Source organism: Lissotriton helveticus, chromosome 1_1, assembly GCF_964261635.1.
Source record: "Lissotriton helveticus chromosome 1_1, aLisHel1.1, whole genome shotgun sequence".
Classification (NCBI taxonomy): Eukaryota; Metazoa; Chordata; class Amphibia; order Caudata; family Salamandridae; genus Lissotriton; species Lissotriton helveticus.
This window is the reverse complement of record NC_136057.1, coordinates 2,087,614,278-2,087,637,934: the sequence shown is the minus strand read 5'-3', so window position 1 is coordinate 2,087,637,934 and position 23,657 is coordinate 2,087,614,278. Positions and strand designations below refer to the sequence as shown.

Genomic DNA, 23,657 nt, shown 5'->3' with positions numbered 1-23,657 from the left:
CAGTGCTTTTCTCTCTTGCAAGAGTTCAGGGCAGGTACACAGAAGATGAAGAATATCCTCCTCACCATTCTTGCACAGTCTACATTGCGTTAGGGTTACCGATCTCTCCCACGGTGGAAGGTGACACAGGCCTGGCAATATTCCAAATCTGGCTTTGAGGAGCACCGTTTTTTTTTTTCCATCCAAGGTGTTACCAGATATTGCTGAATTTCCTTCTTTTTATAGCCATTTATTGTCATCCAGGCGTGTGTTCTCTTTGTAAGGGTAGCTTTATCGTTTTGAATAGATAGATGGTTTGTGATTTTGTTAATTATTTTCTTAAACGATGTCTTGGTTATATTATTTTCCCATATCGACGTGACCGCAAAATCCTTAATTGCTTTCCTAAGATAGAGCGATGCAGTAGAGTTAGTATCATTATTTAATTCACTCCATAACAGATGCGATATTTCATTATGGTGGTCATTTTTTATTTGATTCCATACTTTTATAAAGTGGCCCTGCCTTGCATACTGTTGGTTGGTGAGTCCGAATTCCAACCTTACTTGGGCAGGGGATGCGTTCAATGGACGATGGAATAGGGCCAGATATGTTCTGGTTATGATTTTGTTAAGAGTTTCAGTGTCCATACCCATTACCGCTTCGCTACCGTATGTGATAGTCGGTAGGAGTCTTGCACCAATAATACTCAGTAGAGGGCCGTAGGTTAGGCTGGAAAGTGACTTCTGCACAATTCTGAATGCTGCAGTTAATGCATTCGCTTTTCTTTAGATATCCCTTTTTTGTAGTTGGTAGTTGCCCTTCGCATCAAATAACACACCCAGGTATTTACATACATCTACTTGTTCTAGCTCGAACTTATCCATGAACCATTTGCTCTTGTAACTTATTTTATTGGTTTTGGTAACAACCATGATCTTAGTTTTTGTCTCATTTATGACCATCCCGTTATCCTTCGAGTACATGTGGGTCCGCCTAATTAGACGCTGTAGTCCCACTTTAGTGTGGCTCAGAAGTATGGCGTCGTCCGCATACAGCAGGTTCGTGAGACGTTTATTAGCTAGTTTCGGAGGGTGCGCATTTTCCTCGTCCAGTATTGTAGTTAGGTCGGCAAGAAACAGATTAAAGAGGAGGGGGGCTAGAACGCAGCCTTGTTTTAGGCCTTCGTTTGCTGGAATCTCCTTAGATAATGTTCTGCCATCCCCCATCCTCACACTCACCCATGTGTCTGTATACAAGAGGCGAATCAGTTTCAGAAGGGAAGCTGGAATTTTCATTCTCTCGAGTTTTTTCCAAAGTAAGTTCCTATTAACAAAGTCAAATGCAGATTTAAAATCATAGGTACAGTGGTTGCTTCAGTCTGATTGACTTATCCATAAGTAGGGCGAGAACATTATGTTTGTTGTCGTTCCAAGGCTTTGTATGAAGCCTGTTTGGTTAAGGGGCAATTTCTTGGTTTCCGTCGCCCATTCCGATAGTTTGGTCGGCAAAATTCTTGCAAACAACTTTGCATCTGTGTCTTGCAAAGTAATCAGCCTATAATTTTCTGCAAGTGCCCAGTTTCCTTTTTTAAAAATTGGAGTTATTATTAGGGATCCTTGCCAAGACTTGGGTACGGTTCCTGTTAGGGTGACTTCTACGTATAATTTCTCTAGGATGGTCGCCCATAATTCTGGGTTTTCTTTCAAGAGTGAAATGATACGCAATGTTAAAAATGCTGCAGTTTTGTTGCGTCAATTCTAATTCTATGAAGTTATAATTTTCAAAGCCCCACAGATAAAACTAGTAATAGTAGAGCAACACTATTTTGATTCTAGTCGTAAAAGATGGAATAAGCTGGCATTATGACACCATCTGCATCATCTCCCTAAAAGTATAGAAGTAATCTGTTAACAAGCACTTGGTGCAGAATGAACGAATAAAAAGGTTCCCCAATAAGAACAATTTCTTTTCTACTGTCTCAATCCACAGGAAAAAGCAGGCATTAATTCTAGAAACCCCCCTAAAAGTGTAGGTAGCCATTGTACTAGATTCTAGGTGACAGATAAGAATGCAGACATTTTAGGTTGTCTGGAGCCAGTCCGTGCCTAAAAGCAACTTGGCAGTCTATGACCTGTTCAGTGACTAGCTTAACCAAGACAGGCATAATGATGTCAAGGAGGGGTTCATCTAAAAAGCAATGACGGTTAGGAGGATAAATGTGGCTAGAGGATTTCAGTCTGTATATTGGTCTTAACCACTGCAGCTGCATAGGGAATTTAAGGACCGCAGACACCATGCATGGTACCACCATAAAATAAATCCTACAATGCGGTAATGAAAGTCAACCTCAGTAAGAGCACTGAAGAACTTGAGTTCTGGAGAGTTCGTAGAAGTCTTCTGCTAAGTCTGAATAAGAGTGAAGGTTTCCACATATCACTATTGGGCATGAAAACCATGAACTAAATCCTCAACAAAGAGCGCAGGAAGAGAAGACCAAGTATGGCCTTTACTGTGCATTCTACCATTTCCAAACCTTCTCCGGCTCTAGACATGCACCGTTTTGCCATCAAAGATGTTATCAATGATGTGATAGAGTAACTCACGATTGACAGAATAGGTCATTAGCAGTGCATAGTGAGGGCACAAAATATAGTTTCTTGAGTTAACCATAACATATGAAATCCAGTGTTTTTTTTAGAGTTTAAAATGCAACTTCTTAACTGACATTTTTATCTAACTAGAACGTCAATGTAACCTTTGATTTTTTAGCAAATATCTCAATATTTTGTTACCATACCCAAGTAGGTGTTGAGTACTGAGAGGCAACGGTGACGTGAAAATAAAACAATCACTTTGACTTCGGATTGATCCCACAGGGCCGGGCAGGGAGGGGACAGGGCCGGGCAGGGAGGGGACAGGGTCACCCTAATATGTACCTTTATATGATATTTTGTTTTTATTTTCATGACATCCGGACAGTGTCAGCCGCAGCATTTCTCTTAATGTTGAGGCAAGCCAATAACACCCCTCTGACCCGCTGATCTAACCAATCCATTTGCCATTTAGTACCTCAGTAGTACCACTAGTACTACTTTACTAGACCAATATACATTCTAAAGCTTAATTTCTCTCAAACCGCTGCGCCTCGCGCTGGCAGCAGGGGGAGGTAGAGAGGAGGTGGCCGGTGCCTGCTTCCCTTACAGGAACGAGCGCTGACACCATATGTTTGCAATTTAATTACAAACATATGGTGTCAGCGCTCGAGCCCGCAAGGGAATAGTTACACATGCATGCATTGCCATTGAAGGTAATGGAACGCGTGCACTGTTGTGGCTTAAAAAGGGGACCGAAGGCTAAAGGTCTCCTCCTATGCAATGCATGTGCGCTGCGTAGACGAGACCTAAAAAAGCATATGTGGTCACTACATTGTTATCTTAACCATCACACACGAGAAGACCCGCTGAAAAACACTGAAAATGGGGCTAAATAGCAGCAGTATCTGTTGCACACTTCCGTAGAATCCTTTCAATCATATACACATTTTTATAAAGCAACTCGCATGACAGAGGACTGTGCACTGTACAATAAAACGATTGATTAGCAAGCCAACCACTTCCATGACAAAACTATTGTAATCAAGTGAATATAGATCGTTCATAAATGAGCAACAATGTCCAAAGACTGCAAGATAACATCGAATTGCTAGAATATACAAGGACAACTAGTGGTCAAAAAAAATAAAAAAAATAAAAAAAATAGCACCAGGTCAAAGTTATGATCAGTGTACAGAAAAAGGCTATCCATCCCCCACATTGCAATGGGGCATAGTTGAGTGGTTAAAAAAATTTGATTGTACCCCCGGTAACAGGGTATATTCCTCTAGAATGAGAAGCATGATTTATCAGCTATAATTGAGCAGCACTTGGAGTGGGTGGGAAGCGAAAGAAAGAGGAGGAGTAAGTGCAAACCTGTACAGAGGGCAGTTCAGGAGCTCCACTGATTTAAACACATGGTGAATGCCTCATGACTTTATATACATGTATGTACAAGTCAGCGTAATGTTATGTGTGGGGTTATTTGTAACAGCATAAGCCTCAACACTGCAGGTATAATACAACACAACAGCAATGCCTGGGCTAGTTTATTCAATAAATGCCAGGTTTTCAAGTGTTTTCTTAAGTGTCGGCTGTGGGAATAGAAGCAGAAAGTAGCCAGTTCCATATTTTTGTAATATCTACGAAGAACACTGTCACCATAGGAGGCTATTTTGGATGAGGAAACAGAAGGTGGGATTAAGTTGCAGGAAGACAGGTTTCTAGTGGGATTGTGCTATAAAACAAATTGTTGCAAGAAACACTGGAGAACGTTTGTAAAAAGGTTTTTGCATAATAATGGCTCTGAAAGTAATTGTGTGATACAATGAAGGACAACAAAGGGTTCTTAAGTAGGGTGCATACGGTCCAGCATTGCAGAACCAACCAAAAGGAGAGCTGCCGCATTTTGCACAAGTTGAAAATCTTGGAAGGGTTTGTTAGAAAAAGGCAAGCAGACGGAATTAGCATATTCCAGTTTTGACTGGATCAATGCATTTGCGACAGCATATGGACGTCTACTTCCAGAAAAGGGAGGATTTTCTTGTGAATTTGGAGATGGATGAAACAGACGTTCGCCATCTTGATGATCTGAAGTTCCAATGACAGTGAAAAGTCAAGGTGAATTCCTAAATTTAAGGCACTAATAAGAGCAGGTCACGGACCCAATAACACAAGCCAAAGGATCTTATTCCATTGTTTAATACCGAGAGGGCTAAGGAGGACCTACTATTTTGAAGGTTTCAGCTTCAGAACATTGGAGGACATCTACCATGTAGGGATTGCCAAGCAATTGATCGGGTAGTTCTGGTTAAAGAGTGTGGACGGCATGATTTGGTGATGATAAACGGAGTGTTATCTGCATACTTAGAGAATCATGCTCTGTATTGATGCCATAACCTAGCAAGCCAGCACAAGTACAGATTGAATAGCAGATGGTAGAGTGTAAAACCCTGGAAACAAGAGTCTACCAACCCATGATTTCACCGGGAGGAATAGGATAGTGACAAAGCCTGAAGTGTTAAGAAAAGTTTGAAACGATTGTAATACTGGTCCGCACAGTCGGTCTCAAAGTTTTAATGAGTGGTGCCATCAATGGTTGTCAAATATTGCAGAGAAGCCTAAATGTACAAGGGTGCCGACACCGCAAATATCTGCCTTACAGCAAAATACCAAGAATACAGAGGTTTCTGTTGCAACAATTACATTGCCGTGGCGTTCCGTTTTAGTACTAAATTAATTAGCTCGCCTTTTGAATGTCAGTTAAAAGGCAGCTTTGGCATCTTTTCACCACTAACGTAATCAATGGGAGCCATCATGGGAAACCAGACATTCAAAGAACTTCCCATTGGGGACCTTATGTCCAGGGAGGGAACGAGGTGCCTCTTCGCGGTGGAACCTTGTCGACAAACATATTCTAGATTGAGCACAAGAAAACCCACCAAATACATGTGAAAGATCTCTATAGACCGTGAATGTAGCACAGAAAATTGCAGGACTTTTCCACATTGTTCACATATACGAGAGCGTGAAACTTAATTCTACTTGCAAAAAGACAAAGAAGCTCTTCATCGTTCGGAGATATAAAGAAAGCAGCGATTAAAATGTCATTTTAAATCAATATTACTTAAGCATTTCCTTACTTGGCATCTGTTTTACTAGTTCTCCAAGCACTTCTTTTACCATCAGCTCTCCCAACGTAGTTGAGAACTTCGATGGCTACAAAAAAAATAAAAAAACATCTTACTATAACACCACAAGAATTTCCCTACAAGAAAGTATACATAAAAGCGTAAAAACATTTTGCTCCAGAAATCTTTTCAATCTATGACATATTTATCTACATAGGTGACTGAACTGGAGGTTTTATGGCAAGGCTGGATACTTCATATGTATACATCAACTGGTCTTGATCACAACAAAAGCAAACAGAACCAGATTATCAATGCTATTAAGGAAATGGAAGTAATAAGTAAGGAACTTTGTCAGGTAAATAAAAACAAAGTATGAAATGTATATTAAAAAAACAGAAAAAAAACACAAACCTCACATGTAAATCCCGCCCCTCCACTTGAAATCTATAAACATGCATTAGTCAGATTTATTGATAAAAAGAGAATACCGTTTCATTACTTTGCATTAAGCCTCATATCTGTTCAAGCATTGTAAAAGGACAGTTATATTATGGAAAACAAATCCGAGGGAGGTCTAGAATTGAAACATTTGGACAGGTTGGGGGTGCATCTAAAGACTTGAAGGACCTTTTAGGGTTGCACAAATCTGTGAGGCAGCAGAGCTTGACTCCTGCCAATGCGAATGCCAAACGAAAGACACCAGGCAACCAGTTTGCTCCAAATATCACCCCACCCCATCACATGAAGGGACAGATAGCAAAAGTTCATCAGGTGACTTTGATTAAAGGTAATAAGGCCTTCATGAGGACTTCTAGGAGACAGCAGGAGCCAAACCCCCCCCATCAGACAAGAAGGGACCAGAAATATACAAAACCCCCTTCAACCAAATGGGTTTGAATGGATGTCATCCAATGCGTAGTAGGACATTTGACCAAAACCTTGGATAAAGACATCTGCAGCAACCTTCGATCAGAATGCCTACGTCCAACCCTAGATGGAAACAGTAACAGTGATGCCAGAGGTAGATGGCAGAATAGCCACATTTCTTCCACAGTTTCTTAAAGACCGTAAGGGAATGGACCCTTCCTGGTGATCACGTCAGTATAACGTTCCAGAAATAGCAGGCCACTGCCCAAGATCTCAGATATGGCTGAAGAAGTTAAATCGTCAGGCTCCATGATATCACCTGAAATTGTGTCCAGCTGGGATAATAGAACAAGCATATTTCTGGGCAACACCAACTGTTTCATGTCAGAGAGGTGCAGGTTCTCATTACAGTTACTTCTAAAGCTGGTGAAGTGGTACAGCGAGGCTTTTCGGTGAGGCTTTCCACAAAGAGCTGAGGGAATTTGTCTTAACGTTTGCACTCTAGGATAAAAGCGCAGACCTTCAATAAAAACATCTTGGTCCTGAATGTTTTTGGTGATGATGGTCGAGCCAAGGAGGAGCTCTAAAAGCCAGTCCCTGAATCAAAGGAGACATAAATCTAGGAGAGCACAGAGATGGGACCAATGCAAGTTTAGATCCTCCAGAGGGGAGGGATTACTGAGGCACAACGGGTCTTTTAGAGGAACTAGTAATTCTCCCAAGCAGATATTCTTAAATCCTTTCTTCCCAAGTATGAGTTTGAGGGGGGGGGGGGGTGAGTTGGCACAATTCACCCGTAACTGGCAACTTTGGAAGTCAAATACTTCTCTAGACCATCAAATGGTACCACAGAGTTCTCCAAATCAATGGTGTTTATCACATACATTAGATTTCTCGGAAACAGAGGAGTCTGATCAGGAATTTGCAGCCCTAGAGGCAATAAAAAGACATTTCTGGCTTGAAAATGAATATAAAACAGACTTTATCAAAATGAAAACTGATAAAGACCTGTGATAAGCCTTATGGATTTCTGAGAGTGGCTGGTATTCCGTCACTTTGAGAAGGAGGTCATTCATCTGTTCAGAAAGTCCCTATGCCCTAGGTACTGGACAGTGTATCCCAGAAAGACCCCAAGCACTGTGTACTAGACAGTGTTTCACAACTTAAAGAACAACAAAAGAGCTAATATCAGTGATGCAGTTTTACTGGTCGCAGGAGGTACAACTTTATATCTAAATAAAACATACTATTCACATAACTGTAGCCAATCCAGCTTTTCAGAAGATGGTACTCTCTATGTCACAGAGCCTATGCTTTGGTATCAAATAAGAATATTCATTGTTGGGTTCTAGAATACTCAGTTCAGATAGTGCTCAAACTTCTGACATCGAAAATTGCCCTTATCAGACTAAAACTTCGAAGTACCCTGACCAAACCCAAGATGTCTTAGACTGTCTATTTATAATTGGGCTCCTCTCGACTTCCATTCAAGTCATTTCCAGGACCGCTTCCTTACACAGGTCTTCAGGAACTGAATGCAGCCTCTCTCAGGAGAGGATGGGCATATTCTTAACTAGTTCCAAATTCTGGGGACACTGGGAGGGGCTATGCTGATGGATGAACCACATGGTGGCATGGAACCATGCAGGGGCAATCTTAGGAACAAACCCAGTCCTAAACATAGAATTGGAAGCAAGTAGACCAGATTAATGCCCCAGGAGCAAAAAATGGTTTAATCATGTGAACTACAATTACATGTCAATTGTTTGGAACTTCCAGTAGGCCAATTCACAGTCAGATACTTAACCACGAAGAGTGAAGTGGTGCTTTCTGTTAAAGATGAACACCAATTCAGCAGTCTCCTACATAAAGCACCTGGCAGGAATATGGTTGAAGATCCTGATGACGATGGAAAAGGGCCTTTGACCTGAGAACCAATAGGAACAGTCCAGGCTGAACTTCAAATCTAGGTCCTCTCCCAACCAAAGCACAAGCAACCCAAGACTGGTGCGGCCTAAGTGGGCCCCTTCAGTTGGATGCATGTGGAGCAGGACCAGGGCTGATGCGCATACGACTGTGACTAATTCAAACATTCCAATCACTTTGTATGCTTTATTGTGATACCAAAAGTTCAACAGGTATGTCAATAGGTGGGTCATGCACTCACTGTGTCAAAGGATCCAAGCTACATAGGACTTACGAGGCTCAAATAAGCTGAAATAAGTCTTGAGTTGTTAGCATTCTGGTTCACAGAAAACCTAATTTTGCAGTTTGGATTGATTTGTTCCTATTGCAGCAGGACAAAGCTTGATCTTCATATGGCTGGGTCTAATTTGAAGTGGCATGGTGGGGCAATAAAAAGATGTGTGGGATGCAGCCCTGAGCATTTACACATGTCTGAGATTAATTCAAGCATTCCATCCATCACTTTTTGTAAGCTTCATTCAAGCAGGACACCAGCACAGAGACGTTTGTCACACCTACCCATTTTTGCAGAATGAGGAAGTCTCTAATCGGGCCTGGTCCTTTTCTGTTTGAGTTCTCTTCATTGCAGCAATTCATTTTAATTATAGTAGTTCATGTTAAGAGTCCAATGAGGATAAAGGGTGTTTCCTCTCTGAGGCCAAATTCCGCTAGGGTCCGTGTAAGCATGTACACTATACTCATCTGACACCTCTTCAGCAAGCCAACAGTACTATATTCTTGAAAATCACTCTATGATGGGTTTATTTAAAATTTTTCTCAATTTTTACCTAGCCCAGTGTTGGCTTCTTAGACACTCTTTAGTGTGTGAATACAATGGAACTAACGGCCAGCATTTTACGAATAAAACTTAAAGATCCTCTTACAGAATTGTCAACCTCCATTATAGCGAAACCATAGGGACCTAAAGTGAATTGTAATACCTTATCACACTATCTTTGAAGGTCTAACAGCAGATCCAGCAGAGTAGTAACCCACTGCTTCATATTGAGAAAAAGTACACTTTGTGTTTTAGACCAGCGTTTCCCAAACTGTGGTCTGCGGACCCCCAGTGGTCTGTGACATTCCCAGGGGGTCCGCAGGACTTGAGTGCCTAACGTAAGAGGTGTGAATGTACTTGGCGCCTGGGCGGCAAGACTGCAATACAATCTGGACCCCAGGCTCACAGCACATGAGAGGTGTGAATGTTGCTGGCTCCGGGACGGCAAGACTGCAATGAAATCTGGCCAATCACCCTTCAGCTATAGGTGCAAGCAGAAGGGCGATTGCCCTTATATTGTGTTATTCACTTCTGCCCATCACCCGACGCCGAGATTGAAGAGCATTGGAGGCTGGAGCACGTTGAACGGGCAGAAGGGCTCTTCTTCTGGAACTGCATGTAAGTGTTTAATTTGTGTGTGCGTGTGTTTCCCTCGTTTTTTTGTGCCCTTCTGCCCTCTGTTCCACTCGTTTTTTGTGCCCTTCCACTCGTTTTTTTTGCCCTTCTGGCCTCAGTGCCACTCGTTCTTCCCTCGTTTGTGCCCTTCTGCCCTCTGTTCCACTTGTTTTTTGTGCCCTTCTGCCCTTTCTGCCCTCTGTTCCACTTGTTTTTTGTGCCCTTCTGCCCTCTGTGCCCTTTTTCCCTCTTTTTTTGTGCCTTTCTGCCCTCTGTGCCACTCGTTTTTCCCTCTTTTTTGTGCCCTTCTGCCCTCTGTGCCACTAGTTTTTCGGTGCCCTCTGTGCCACTCATTTTCCTCTCATTTTTTGGGCCTTTCAGCCCTCTGTTCCACTAGTATTCCCCCCTTGTTTGTGCCCTTCTACCCTCTGTGCCACTCGTTTTTTGTGCCTTTCTGTCCTCTATTCCACTAGTTTTCCCTCGTTTTTTGTGCCCCTCAGCCCTCTGTTCCACTCGGTTTTTTGTGCCCTTCTACCCTCAGTGCCACTCGTTTTTCCCTCGTTTTTTGTGCCTCTGTCCTCTGTTCCACTCGTTTTTCCCTAATTTGTTGTGCCTTTCTGTCCTCTCTTCCACTCGTTTTTCCCTCATTTTTTGTGCCCTTCTGCGCCACTCGTTTTTTCCTTGTTTTTGTACTCCTTTTCCCTTCTGTTCCACTCATTTCCCCCGCCGCTGCCCCCCTGACTGCCCACTGCCCATTCGCTGCCCCTTAGCATGATGATAACTATAACTTATTATAGTTATCGTTGGATTGTAGTTGTTGCACTTTTGAATATTTCTCAATATAAAATACTAAAAGCTTTAGTAATGCAAGTATTTGTTTGGTGTGTACGTCTGTGTACGTCTTTGTGTATTTTTTGCGAATTACTGTTTTAATTTTTTGAAATTGAAATTGTACAAATTGCTTGGGGGTCCCCGGCTTCCAGTAGTGATTCAGTGGGGGGTCCTCAGGAGTCAAAAGTTTGGGAACCACTCCTTTAGACCACAAACACACACTCCTTAACACAAATCAGGATCATCAACTCAGACAGGTGTAGGGTGTTGAGGACCCATCTGTCCTCATGCAATGCCAAATACTTAGTTGAGTAACATTAAGCATGGACATGTTGATAACAAGACATTAAGAGTCATAATTACAGTGGCCAGAGGGAGAGATCAATAAAATATCAATTTTGCCTGTCCTAGACGTTTTTAGTTCTAGTCGTAATGGCAGCAGGTTTTAAGGGGCTTAATTTTCAGTGTACCATTTTAGCCATGTTGCCTTTACCAACTTGGGGTTTCAGGGCGAAAGATCACAACAGCTGCACCCCAATAAAAACAGCTTCTGAAGTCACAGATGCTGCCTTGCGACACTCCTGGTTGCCTGGGGTGTGGAGCAGGGCTCATGATGCATGCTATCTTCAATAGCTAAGGCCTATGTACCTTTATACACAAGCCCTGTTGAGTAACACTGGGTATAATAGATTAGGACTTATTTGGTAACTGGAGATGCATTTACCACATACCAATTCTGGTCATGCATCCTTCTTGGTTCATTGAGCTCATCTAGTCAATTAAAGGAACTCAGCCTCGTGGTGGCTGCTACATTTACTAAGGCTATTTATTTATTTATAAAGTTTTGTATAGCACAAACATGACCCTGAAGGGTATCTGAGTGCTTCACATTTCGAAACGGGAAGAACATAGTACAGGGAAATGGCAAATGAGGTAACTGAGAATAACTTATTTAGTTAATACCATAAAGTACCAAGATGAATGCAAACAGTACTTAATAGGGTATAACAGAGAACCCTGAGCTTTACCGTTGATAGACCCAAAAGCGTGTAGTCAGAGGGTCATTGAGAAAGCAGACGAGCTATGACCAATTAGAAAGAACTTGTTCATTAGGATTATTTTTACTTCATGCTTGAAGGCAGCCGTGGATGGGATTCTGCGGATGTCCAGTGGGAGAGAGTTCCAGACCTTCGATGCCAAACAAGACAACGCTCTAGACCTTGTTCTATTTTTGCGACAGGTCTGAGGTTTCAATAGGAGAAAATGTGCACTTCATGATGGTCTACCCCCTCCAGATAGTTATAGCTTTTGAGCCAGGTACACAGGCGTTTTGAAATGAAGGGCTTTGTGGGTCATACAGGCAATCTTTAGCTGTATTCTTGCTTCGAAGGGTAACCAGTTTAGAGATCTTAGGGCTGGGGATATGTGAGCATTTTTTCTTTGTGCCTGTAATCAATCTGGCACCGGCATTCAAGGAGGCCCTGAGAGGGGCCAAGGTATATTGGGGGAGGCCACAGAGCCTAAGGCTACCATAATATAGTCTCGCAAGGACAAGTGCTTGAACCACCAGCTTGAAGTCTTCCTGCAGCAGGAATGGTTGTAGATTTCTAAAAATCCTCATTTGGTAGTTAGCACCCTAGCACATCTTACTAATATGATTCTTCATGTTCAAGTGTGTGTCCAGAACGATTCCGAGAGATCTAGCTGAATCCATGATAAGTGGGGCGCAGTTGAAAGCAGTGAGGTGTTTTATCCAGAGGTCAGTCTTGGGGGTGTGATTAGGAGGAGATACAAGAAGGAATTCTGTTTTGGCGGTATTGAGCAGGAGGTGGTTCTCAGATAGCCAATTTTCGTTATTCGTCAGGGTAGAGTTGAGTGAAGTGAACTCATCAGAAAAAGTGATTTTCAGATAAAGTTCCTTGTCCGCATTCATATGAAAAAGAATGTTTATGGAGTTTAGTGTATTCGCTAAAAGTTCCAGGAAAAGATTAAAGAGTATGAGAGAAAGGGCAGACCCTTGAGAGACCCCCATGAAGAAGACTGTAGAAGGCTGGGAAAGGGACTGATTCAACTTGATTCTTTAGGATCTGTTGTGAAGAAAGGACGAGAACCATTGCAATACTAGGCCGGAAAGGCCCATCCTGTGTTCCAGAATCGCTAAGAGTTTGTCTTGATTAACCGTGTCGAATGTGGAAGAAAGGTCAAGGAGGAGAAGGAGGCAAAATTTGTTTTGGTAAAGCATTTTAAAAATGTCATCCATAATGTGGGTGTGCGTGAGCGCAGATTCAGTGCTGTGGCTGCTCCGAAAACCGGACTGATCATGATCCAGGAGTTTGAAGTTGTCAATTTGCATGCAAAGTTGCGAATGCACACATTTTTCTAGGAGCTTAGCCAGAGTGGGGATGTTGGAGATGGGGCAAAAGTTGTTGAGATCAGTTCGGTCTTGCATTAGGTTTAAGAATGGGTGATACCTGAGGTGCTATACGCAATCTTCCAGTCAGAAACGACACGGAAAGCTAGACTTTTCAGGAAGGACGTGCGCCATGTTGAAAAGAAGGGGCGTGGCTAGCAGGGCTAAGATGGCGGACGCACTGTAAAGAGGCTCCGCACATCTACCCTGTTAGCCGCCACAAATCCTGGCCAAATTACTCCATCCGTTGCCTAAACCTGTCCCATCTACCCCCGATGCGGTTTCCTACCAGCACATCTATTATCTGGGTTGCTTGACCCTGTCGAGACTGTTCATGAGGCGGGAACCTGGCTCCGTCCTACAACTGCGTGGAAGCGGACGGATGTTGGTTATAACTGCAAGGCTTGTTGGTGACGCGGAGGCAAGCTAGCTGATGGTCCTAACTGCCTCCCACTTGCCTGGGGGTGCGCCCACAGGGATAACTGCCCTGATTGCTGGTGGGGCTGGGGAGCTGTACTAGCAGGTTGGCTCTGGGAGGGGGGTTGCCCACGGCTAGGCGACGTACACACAATAACAGCGAGGCCCCGAGAGGACGAACTGCCTACTGAAGAAACCGGCAATACCAATGAGCCTGGAATAGTGGTGCTGCTGATCTCCCACCAGCGCGTCCTCCCCCTGGATGTGGTGCCAGCTGTAAGCCTGGAGGTTGTGCCAGTCCTTGGCTTGACCACGTGGAGGATGTGGATGGCGTTTCACTGAGCCCTTGCACCTGATCTGGTCTCCGAATCCAATATTTCCTCCGCACATCCAGTTTGGGCACCAAGTCTGCACGACCCTAGATGCCACCTCTGCCCTACGGCAGGGCTACTGCCAAAGCTGCACACATAGGCGGGGGTACAAGGGTGGATTCATGCCTAGAACCCCCCTATCGGTTGTGGTGCAGCATCCCAGGACAGCGCTTGAAGGTGGCACGGAGGTGAGTCACCTGGGCCAGCTGGCTGGCGCAGCACTAACCAAATCAGTTCCGGCACCAGGGCTGCCCAGGCTGAAGGACATGCATGCAGGGCCTGCAAGGCTCATCAGAAGACAAACTGCAGCCTGGTCGAGCCCACCACCTCAGGTGAACCATGATAGCAGTGCTGCCGCTCTCCAGCCAGTGCACCCTCCCCCTGGATGCGGTCCCAGATGTAAGCGCGGAGGATGTGTCAGGCCAGGGCTAGAGCACGATGGGTGCAGTGAATTGGGTTACACTGAGCCCTTGCACCTGGTCCGGCCCAAACTCCAATATCTCCCCTGCAATCCCAGTTTGGGCACAATACTCACTCGCCCTGGATTCCGCTTCTGACTGTCAGTGGGGCCACCGCTGGAGCTGTATACATAAGCGGGGAAACAGGGTGGATTCATGTCAGGTACCCGCCACCAGCTGTAGGTCGGCACCGTATCTCAGTGCACTGCACCTGGATCTCTCTGTGCCGTGTTGAGCCCATACTATACATCTTGGCTACTGAAAAGTGAGGTGGTGTGACTGAGGTGCGATTTGGGTCCAGTCTTTGCCACCCTCCATAAATTGCAGCAGACTGCTTGGTGTTGATCAGAGTCAGAGGCCTAAATAGGAGACATGTGTGAGAAGTTGGCCTGGTATATGATGTTCACTATTCTAGTGAGCACCTTGCACCAGTCCAAACAACCCTTATGGTGATGGTTGTAAAGTCAACCTTATAGACCAGCTATCCTAGTGGTAGCATGGACAAAGCAGTCTTAGGCTAAACTCAAGAGGGCATGTGAAGCCAGCTGTTTTACCATATGCAATCCCTTTTAATACCAAGTGAAAGGACACCACACAGGTTATATATATATATATATATATATATAAAATGTAAGTATTTATTACTAAATAAATCCTCTGAACTCTTTATGAGGTCAGAGGCACAAGCACATAAGATACTCAATTATAATACAATAAGTTTCACAAAATACAGTAATGCCCTAGGTGCACTTCGAACCATATACTAAAATAGTGGTATAAGAACCAAGTCACGAACAAAGGAAAGGCCTAGGGCCTGGAGAATCGCTGGGGCTACGCTGTACTACCAAAGGATAGGGAGCAGGAGGCCCACGGGATGCGCGTGCAGTGTCTTTACACACACGCAAGTTACCATAGAGTTAGAATGGGAACGAAAGAATTGGAAACTAGTTCTTTTAGGACACTTCCGGATGGACTAGGGAAAAGCTACTTGAAACTAGGACACTAGGATAGTCAATACCCACAGGAGTACCGAAATACTCTCGTTACCTCACCCACAGAAAGCGGGTGCATAGGTGTCAAAGTGTGTCGGGTTTCGTCGCCGATTCCTATGGAGCCTTGGAGAAAGATGCTGCAGGCGACCAGGAGAGAAGTGTCCGGTTGGATCCAAGGGCGGATCGAGGATGAAGAGTACCTGAAAGCAGAGGGAACAGAGTCTGGGTCACTAGCCAGTGACCAGGAAGGAACCAGGCGATGTCGAAGCAAACAGGTGATGTCGTGAAGCTGGTCTCTGCAGCCACGTGGACCAGGAGGTGTCAACGACAACCAGGAGCTGGATACGGACTGTCCCACGAAGGCTCTCGCTGTCGACGGTGTCAGCTTCCGGATTGGAGTCAACAAGCCTTGGCAAAGGCAACCCACGCAGGAATCGAAGATGGCTTCTGGATCAGACCAGCAAGGTCTGATGGGCTTCTCCTTTTCAGGGAACCAGGGGAAGTCTGGATCAACCAGACCAGCAGTGTAAATCAAAAGGTTCATTGTCACAGAGGCCACTAGCCAACGGGCAAGTAACCGGACAGATGCGTCGAGCAGGAAAAGGCAGAATGGCCCCACGCACAACTCGTGGAGTGTGGAGGGCTGATCTTCGGTGCAGTTGGTGCTCGGGGCTGGGGCTTCTCAATCCCCAATGCACAACTTCGAGGGTGCCTCAGAAGTTGCACAGAACGCAATTCGCTGGCTTTCCAAGATGGCCGGTCCCACGTCTCGTCGCCTCCACGGGTCTCAGCTCAGCTGTGACTGTGGATCGGGCTGTTGGAAGTCTGGCAGTCCGGATCTTGTCAGGCTCTGTGATCGGGCTCCGGCAGGAGCGTCGACAAAGCAAACCGTTGATCGCTTGATGGTGCCTCCTTGCACAGGGTGGTCACTCCTTGACCACAAGGGAGATTCTTCAGTCTTCTATGTCGAGTAGAATGTCGAAGGCCCAGAGTTTCGTTTCAAGTTTCAGTCAGGATAAATCTAAAGTCTTGGGACTCCGCTCCTACCTATAGACCAAATTTAGGGGCTGGATTACCTGCTAGGTCGCTCCTATGGGTGGGACCCAGGAAGAGGGTGGTTACACCCCTTTCCCTTTGTCCAGTTTCGCGCCAGTGCTGGGGCTCGAGTGCCCCAGCACCGGTTTGAACTGGACTATGCATGGTACACCTTGTGTGCCCCAGGCAGTTTCTCATTTCATTCAGCCCTCCCTGCTCCAATAAACTATGGCCTGTCTGGGGTGGTGCTAGCACCTCCCAAGACAAGAAACCTATTGTCCAAGCCTCCCTCGCTGGAAGGACTCCCAGCAGCAGGAGGTCAGACTCATGTCTGTAGCAGCAGCATCCATTTTGTGATGCTGAGGCTCTGGTTAACTTTAACCGGGATTAGTAGGAACAACATGTCTTCTCCCTCTAGAAGGGTGGAATGCTACCCCCGTCGCCAGAACTGGCGAGGGGGTAGTATTCCAAAGCGTATGACATCTTACACGACATGTTTTGATAAAGCCAAATCAAAGTTAGCAATAACCGCGGGGATTATAATGCACTTAAGAGTATATGGTATGGCTATATCATAGAACAGCTATAAGGACATGGTTCCGAAAGCTGCAGACAGGCTCAGCTCATGCTAGAGTACCATCTCACATAAAACCAAGCACTCTGCCTTCAGGATTGTTAAGGCCTGCCATAGGAGTGACTTATAGGTGCATATGTGTCTATATATAATGGTAGGTTTAGGAATACTATACCTAAGCAAGGGGTGATAACACAACCTTGCCCCAGCTGAGTGATCAGCCAGTTGTGTCAGTTTGGATGGCCAGCCAGGGGTGGCAAAAGATATGCTGCAGCCCCTGGTATGCCCTGGGTACCTATGGTACACTGTACAGGGACTCATAAGAGTGACCCAAATCCCAATTGGTGATGTACCTAAAGTACATGGTGTGACATTTAGAGAGAACAGCAGGGCTGTGGGTCCGATTAGCAGGCCCACAGCCACATTAAGTCGAAAACCAGTGAAGCAAAAAGCAAAAAATGGGGTGACCATAGGAAAGCAGACCCTACTCTCCTACAACATGGATCCCTAACAATCCCACGTGGTAATCGACTGGACTAGCATATCCCTAGCGAGCTTGATGGAGGACCATGGGGTGGGGACCCTGGGCTCGCATCCCCCGGCTCTGGCCTCTGATGCCCAATGTACGTCAGCTGGCCATCGGTCACCTGCTATCAGCTACCCAACCTGTGATAGGTCCCGTCTCAGCCCTGGAGTGCAGCAACTGGAGAAGGGGCGCGAGATGGGCTGCCTGACTCAGATAGGTTCCTTGGTACTAAGCTAGACAGGGTCCTACAAGCAGAGGAGAAGATCGGAACAACCCTTGGGCAGACTCGCACATCGCTCGAAAGCAAAATAGACAAAGTAACAGCTGACTTCACTCTACTACAGGTAGACCATAGCAAATTGGCAGACAAAGTACATAATGTTAAACACACACTGGTCGAACTCCAACCAACAGCTCGTTGCACAATTGTTTCAGCTAAATTATGGTAATATCCTAATGAAATCAAAAAAGCTATTAGACAGGTGGATCCTTCTGCCTTTGTCATCAGTAGGACAACTCTCATTAATTCAAATGACAATCCTTTCTCTATTTCCATTCCTTAATCTTCCTCTCAAAGTGCCCAATTCATACTTCGAGGAGCTGGATAGTATTATCCAGATGTTTATCTGGCTATTAAACAACAACTGAGGGTTAAACTGTCTACTCTCCAATTAGACTCAATACAGGTGGGTTTAGCATTACCACATTTTTTAACATTATCAGGCCCCACTGGTCAACATGATGATACAAATAACAGCAGTATCATCATCATCAAACTAGGGCTTAACAAAACATCGTCCTATGTTAACTGAAAGTGTAATAAGTGGCAGTTTTTCTGCGGTCTGCAAAGATTTCTAAAAAATAAATAAAAACAAGATATAAGGGTTTACTGGCTTTAGCATCTCGTATTCGACTATTTTTTAAAGCACGACATATACCACTGTGTCATGCATTTACTACAATGCTTAGACTGGGAGATTGGAGGTTTACCCCCCCCAAAGAGTCTTACTGTCATGGAGAGACCTTGGCTTTGAACATCTGAGTGATGTTTATAATCATACGAGATTGATTGCATGAGAATCAACAGTACAACAATTTGGCAATCAAAATGCAGCTTTATGTTGCTTCAACCAGGTGACTACCTTTTTTTTTTTATAAATAACTATGATGAGGGAGTCTGCCCGGTGAATAATCGGGCGCATTAATGGAAAGAAGACAGCCGGAGTGGGGAACTGGTACAGATTGCTGAGTATCAACAAGAAACTACAGAGGGACTACTTCAAAAAGTTTTTGAAGAAACGGGATGCGGATGCAATAATATAGAATGGCAGTTACTTAGTGAGATGGGATACAGAGCACTATGAGCAGCAAATTTAAAAAGAATGGCCTTTTTATCGAGGCGGATGGTATATTATACGCCACATAGATTGCACAGGAGGTTTCCAGCGTTCACTGATCAATGCTTCATTTGTAAAATGAATGGTGCGGGTGGATAGGCTCATACATTTTTTGCATGTATCTACAGCACTTTTGGAATTATGTTTTTGAGGTTATTAGTCGTTGCTACTAAGATCTCCCCATCACTTATGTTGGTTTTATTTAGTTCCTCTCATGAAGTGCATCAGTTAAAGAAATACCAACAATACTTTATTTCAATATCGATAGTCGTGGCCAGGTCATTAATTTTGCAGAGTTGGAAAACAACAACGGTATCGACAAAACGGCAATGACTGACTGAATAAGATGTCTAGGACTCATGCCTTTGAGGAGGCATATGCCAAACGAGTGGGTGCTGTTCAAGGCTGCTAGCCAGAAACCGGTCCTTGGATGCTTGATTCCGGTCTGGGAAAGACATGGCTTGGTAGTTCGGACTGGACTGTTCCCATGATGCACAGGGTCAGAGCTGATTTGCATATAGCCAGTGTCTAACCCAGGGTGGTGTGGAGTGCAAAAAAACGATGGATTTAGGCCCAGATCCTTGTACTGGGGTGAATGTATGACATTGTTCTACATTCTGTCCATCAACTGTGTTTTTTGCAACTTAAAATGTTCAAGGCAACCTGGGAATGTTTATTCTCATCGTCAATAAATACTGATTTAGTTGTACGATTACCAATGTGGTTGTTATACTATATTATAGCTTAATGATTCCCATACACTTTATTAGTATTAATGCTGTCGTGTGGTAGGATCACTTTTAATGTAGAGCGTCCTTGGCATCCCCATGGATGATTAGGACTGTACGACGGGAATGGCAAATCTATGCACTTTGATAATATTATTGATGCTATGTAGAAATTAAAACCGCAATTAGGGTAAACTTATTTACGATTTGTACTGTAAGTTACTGTTTAATTGTAATAATGCATAGTTCTAGTTTTAATACTGCTGCAGGTAAAAAAAAAGTGTTTTGGGATAATTTGTTTTTATAATTTCATTTTAACACTTTAAATGGTTTTGATACAGCTATTTCGAAAATTAAGATTCTATTTAATATGGGTGTATATTTCGGAACAGTGTAATAGGCTTGATGAATTGAGTTTGATATTGCTGTACTTGACATGGATTTGATTCATGAATGATCTATTAAATATACCTTCTATATTTGCTGCTTCTCATTCTGCTCAAATAAAAACTCAAATTAATAAAATACATTCGATGACTTGCCGGTAGCACTTAATATTGCAGCAATACCCACTCTACTGTCACAAGACACTTTTGTATGGAATAACGTCCCGCATGAGCCTAGATAGAGCATCAGGGGTATCACAAACCGGATTCCCTCCGGTTGGATAATCAAGGTTCCTCAGGGGTGTGGGGGGGGGGGGGGGGGTGATCACGAGGGATGGGGTTAGGGGAACAAAAAATTAAATGTTTCTCATTTCTAAAATGGCGGTCGATAATTGCATAAACAAAGAATGGGCGGATTTTACCTATTTTAGCAATATCAAGGGGATTGAATTGGCAGGACTCTCAATAAATTTCAGTAGCTATGCCAAGAATGAGCACTATTAAGATTCTGTCCTGGAATGTTAATGGCCTGCGCACCAAACTAAGAGCTAGCACAATAGTACAATATATTCGAGATTTTGGTGCCCAGGTCATTATTCTCCAGGAGACACACCTGGTTGAAGCTGAAATATTAGACTTGGTAAAAAAGAATAGATGGATAGACTTAACAGTCTCTACTTCTCAGACAGTTAATACTAGAGGGGTTGCCATTCTATTTAAAAAAAAAAAACCACTACAAAACTCTTGAAACAAAGGGTCGATCCTCATGGTAGATGGGCAATTGCGTGTGTTATGATTGGCGGGTCAAGCATTACACTGGTAGGCTATTATGGGCCTTATTGCGATGACCCATCTCTCCTGGCCACGTTGTTCTACGAGCTGTTACATTTCCCAGAACCTATGATAATAGCGGGAGATTTTAACATTGTGCTTGATCCGAAGTTGGACAAGTCTACTTCTACCAGACAACAGTTACATTCTAAATCTAGAGATCTCCTAATTAAAAATATGCAACAATACGGATTTATTGATATTTGGAGGGTAAGGTCGGGTCCGAAATCCGGCTTTTCTTTTAGAAACTTTAAGTACCGTCATAGATCAAGGATCGATTTTATATTGGTTAACAAGTGCTTGGAAAAGTCAGTAAGGGATATAACTTACTTACGATCACACCTGTCCGACCACTCTGCAGTATTTTTAGATCTTGAACTACAGTCCCAAAACGCGACAAGGTCATGGACAATCGACAGATCCTTCCTTACATCCCCTGAGGATCTGGACTATGTTAAGGTCGAGACGCAAGAATTTTTTAAAACTAACATTGGCTCGGCGTCATCCAGTCTAGTATGGGATGCATTTAAATGCTTTTTGAGAGGGATCGTCAAGAATAAAACTTTGTATCGCAAGAAACAATATATTCAAGAAGTTACACTGATAGAGGACAATATACTAAAAGCTCAATTAGATTTAGAAAACTCAAACAATTGTCCAGACTAAGTTATACAGACTAAACAGGAGGAGCTTACGAAACTTAAAGGACAAATGGCTTCTCTATTAAACCAGCGTATTCTGCAGAGGTGGGAAGCTAGTAAACTAGCTAATTTTGAATTTGGTGAAGGGGCAGGCAAACTATTAGCCTGGAAGTCCAGAACAGACCAAACACGAAATAATATCGCCTCTATAATAACGGATTCTGGTACAGTATCTTCAGACCCAGATTTTTTCCAGGCTATATATAGGGAAGACAATAACATCACCCCTATTGATGTAGAAAACTGGCTTAACAAAATCACCCTACCTGCACTCTCTATAGAACAGGCGAACCTTTTAGACCACCCAATTATGGTAGAGGAGGTATCATCTGCCATATCAAACAGTAAACCTGGGAAGGCGGCAGGCCCGGATGGCCTTCCGGTAGAGATCTATAAATATATTGCAGCCGATATCGCTCCTTTTCTTACCAAATTATTTAACCTGATACTGATAGAAGGCGACTTGCCCCCTCCATCATGGGGCAAAGCTTCCATTACGCTAATTTTGAAACCAGGAAAAGTAGCTATGGCCCATATCGCCCAATTTCAGTCCTCAACGCGGACTATAAGACTATAAGATCTTAATATTGCAGCAATACCCACTCTACTGTCACAAGACACTTTTGTATGGATTCGTATATGTAAGAACTAACCAACATTGAATTGCAGCAGTTGAGAGTCCGACCATTGTGGCAGTCCTGCTGATACATCGAACAGGCAGAACACAAGACTAAAATGTGATGCAGTTGACTACTACTACACAACCATAGTTGATATTTACACATCTTACACATAAGGGGTTCGGCACTTTTGACTTACGCGACCCCCAACTCCCTCGAAGCAGCCTATAAGGCCAGTATTTGGCACAGGCAGTTTGACCGTTTCGGCAGTTACCGGTTGTTCATCTGCTCTGAAAATGTTACAGCTATTGGTGTTCTTTTTTCTTACCCAAGTTAAGACAAGTTGCCCTGGAGTGCCTGACCCTCACCCCCCTGGTCCAATATAGCCGCTACATGTAGCAGGAACCCCCACCTGTGCAGTTTCTCAGCATGCGGGGAATCAGCACATCGCCTACATGAACCACAATAACAATCACCTGAAATCTGAGCGGTTTGCGCACATCCTCACGCCATCAACGCATACCTCAAACGTAGGTCCTTCCACATACCACTGCTGCAGGAGGCACACTTGGCAAAGCCAACCGACTTAGACGATGTTGGCGTGACCAAGTGTTTACCATGGACTATTCCTCCTATGCAAGGGGAGTCCTGATATGGTGAGGCACGGGATTCCTTTTGTAGAAGAAGAGGTGGTAATGGTGAAAACTGAAGGTCAGTATGTACGAATACAAGGTTGCCTAAATGGTGGACAGCTTATTAGGGTCAACAAATTATCTGGTATAATGTCCAGTTGGAGTGAGATCCCGTGGTTCTTAGGGGGCAACTTTAACTCGGTCCTTAGTACCACATAAGACTGTTCCTCCGCTCCCTCTCCACCACCACTAACATTTGCCACATCAAATGCCTAGGCACTGAACGACTGGCTGCAGCATTAGTGCCTTGTGGACATTTAGCACACCCGCAACCCTGACACGCAGGTGTACTCATTTTACTCTTCACCACACAACCTGCATGTTAGGTAGGATTGACCGAATCATTGGATCAGCCAATCTCCTCCCTACTGTCTGGCAGATGGATTATTTAGGTAGAACACACTCTGACCACATTCCTCAATCCCAACACCTTACATGGGAAGAGGGCATAACAGCCATATCCATGTGGCGCCACCAGCACTAGAGAATCCACCATCCAGGAAGCACTTGGCACTGAAACAGCAGAACACTTTGAACTTGACAGCGACTCAGCATCTAACAGGTTGATTGATTAGGACGCCTTTAAGGTGACCATCAGAGGGCACAGCCTGGGTTTGAATAGAAATATCTGCTAGCAGCTAGACAACGACATCACTAACAGGGAACACAGGCTTTTGTAACTCGAGACACTAAAACCCAAAATACACTGCTCTAGTAGTGAATTGTGATCAATGCACACTTCTGCTAACCAAAGCC

The 23,657-nt window shown here is 44.0% G+C and overlaps 1 protein-coding gene across 5 annotated transcripts in view; it reads right to left on the bottom strand.

The window, feature by feature from the left end:
* The window catches only part of SSX2IP (SSX family member 2 interacting protein), a 472,212-nt gene that overhangs the window by 238,881 nt on the left and 209,674 nt on the right, over positions 1-23,657 (bottom strand). For all 5 annotated transcript variants that reach the window (XM_078645587.1, XM_078645605.1, XM_078645619.1 and 2 more), the window contains exon 7: positions 5,717-5,792. In XM_078645587.1, the coding sequence (XP_078501713.1) occupies positions 5,717-5,792 (76 nt within the window). The remainder of the gene's footprint in view (positions 1-5,716; positions 5,793-23,657) is intronic.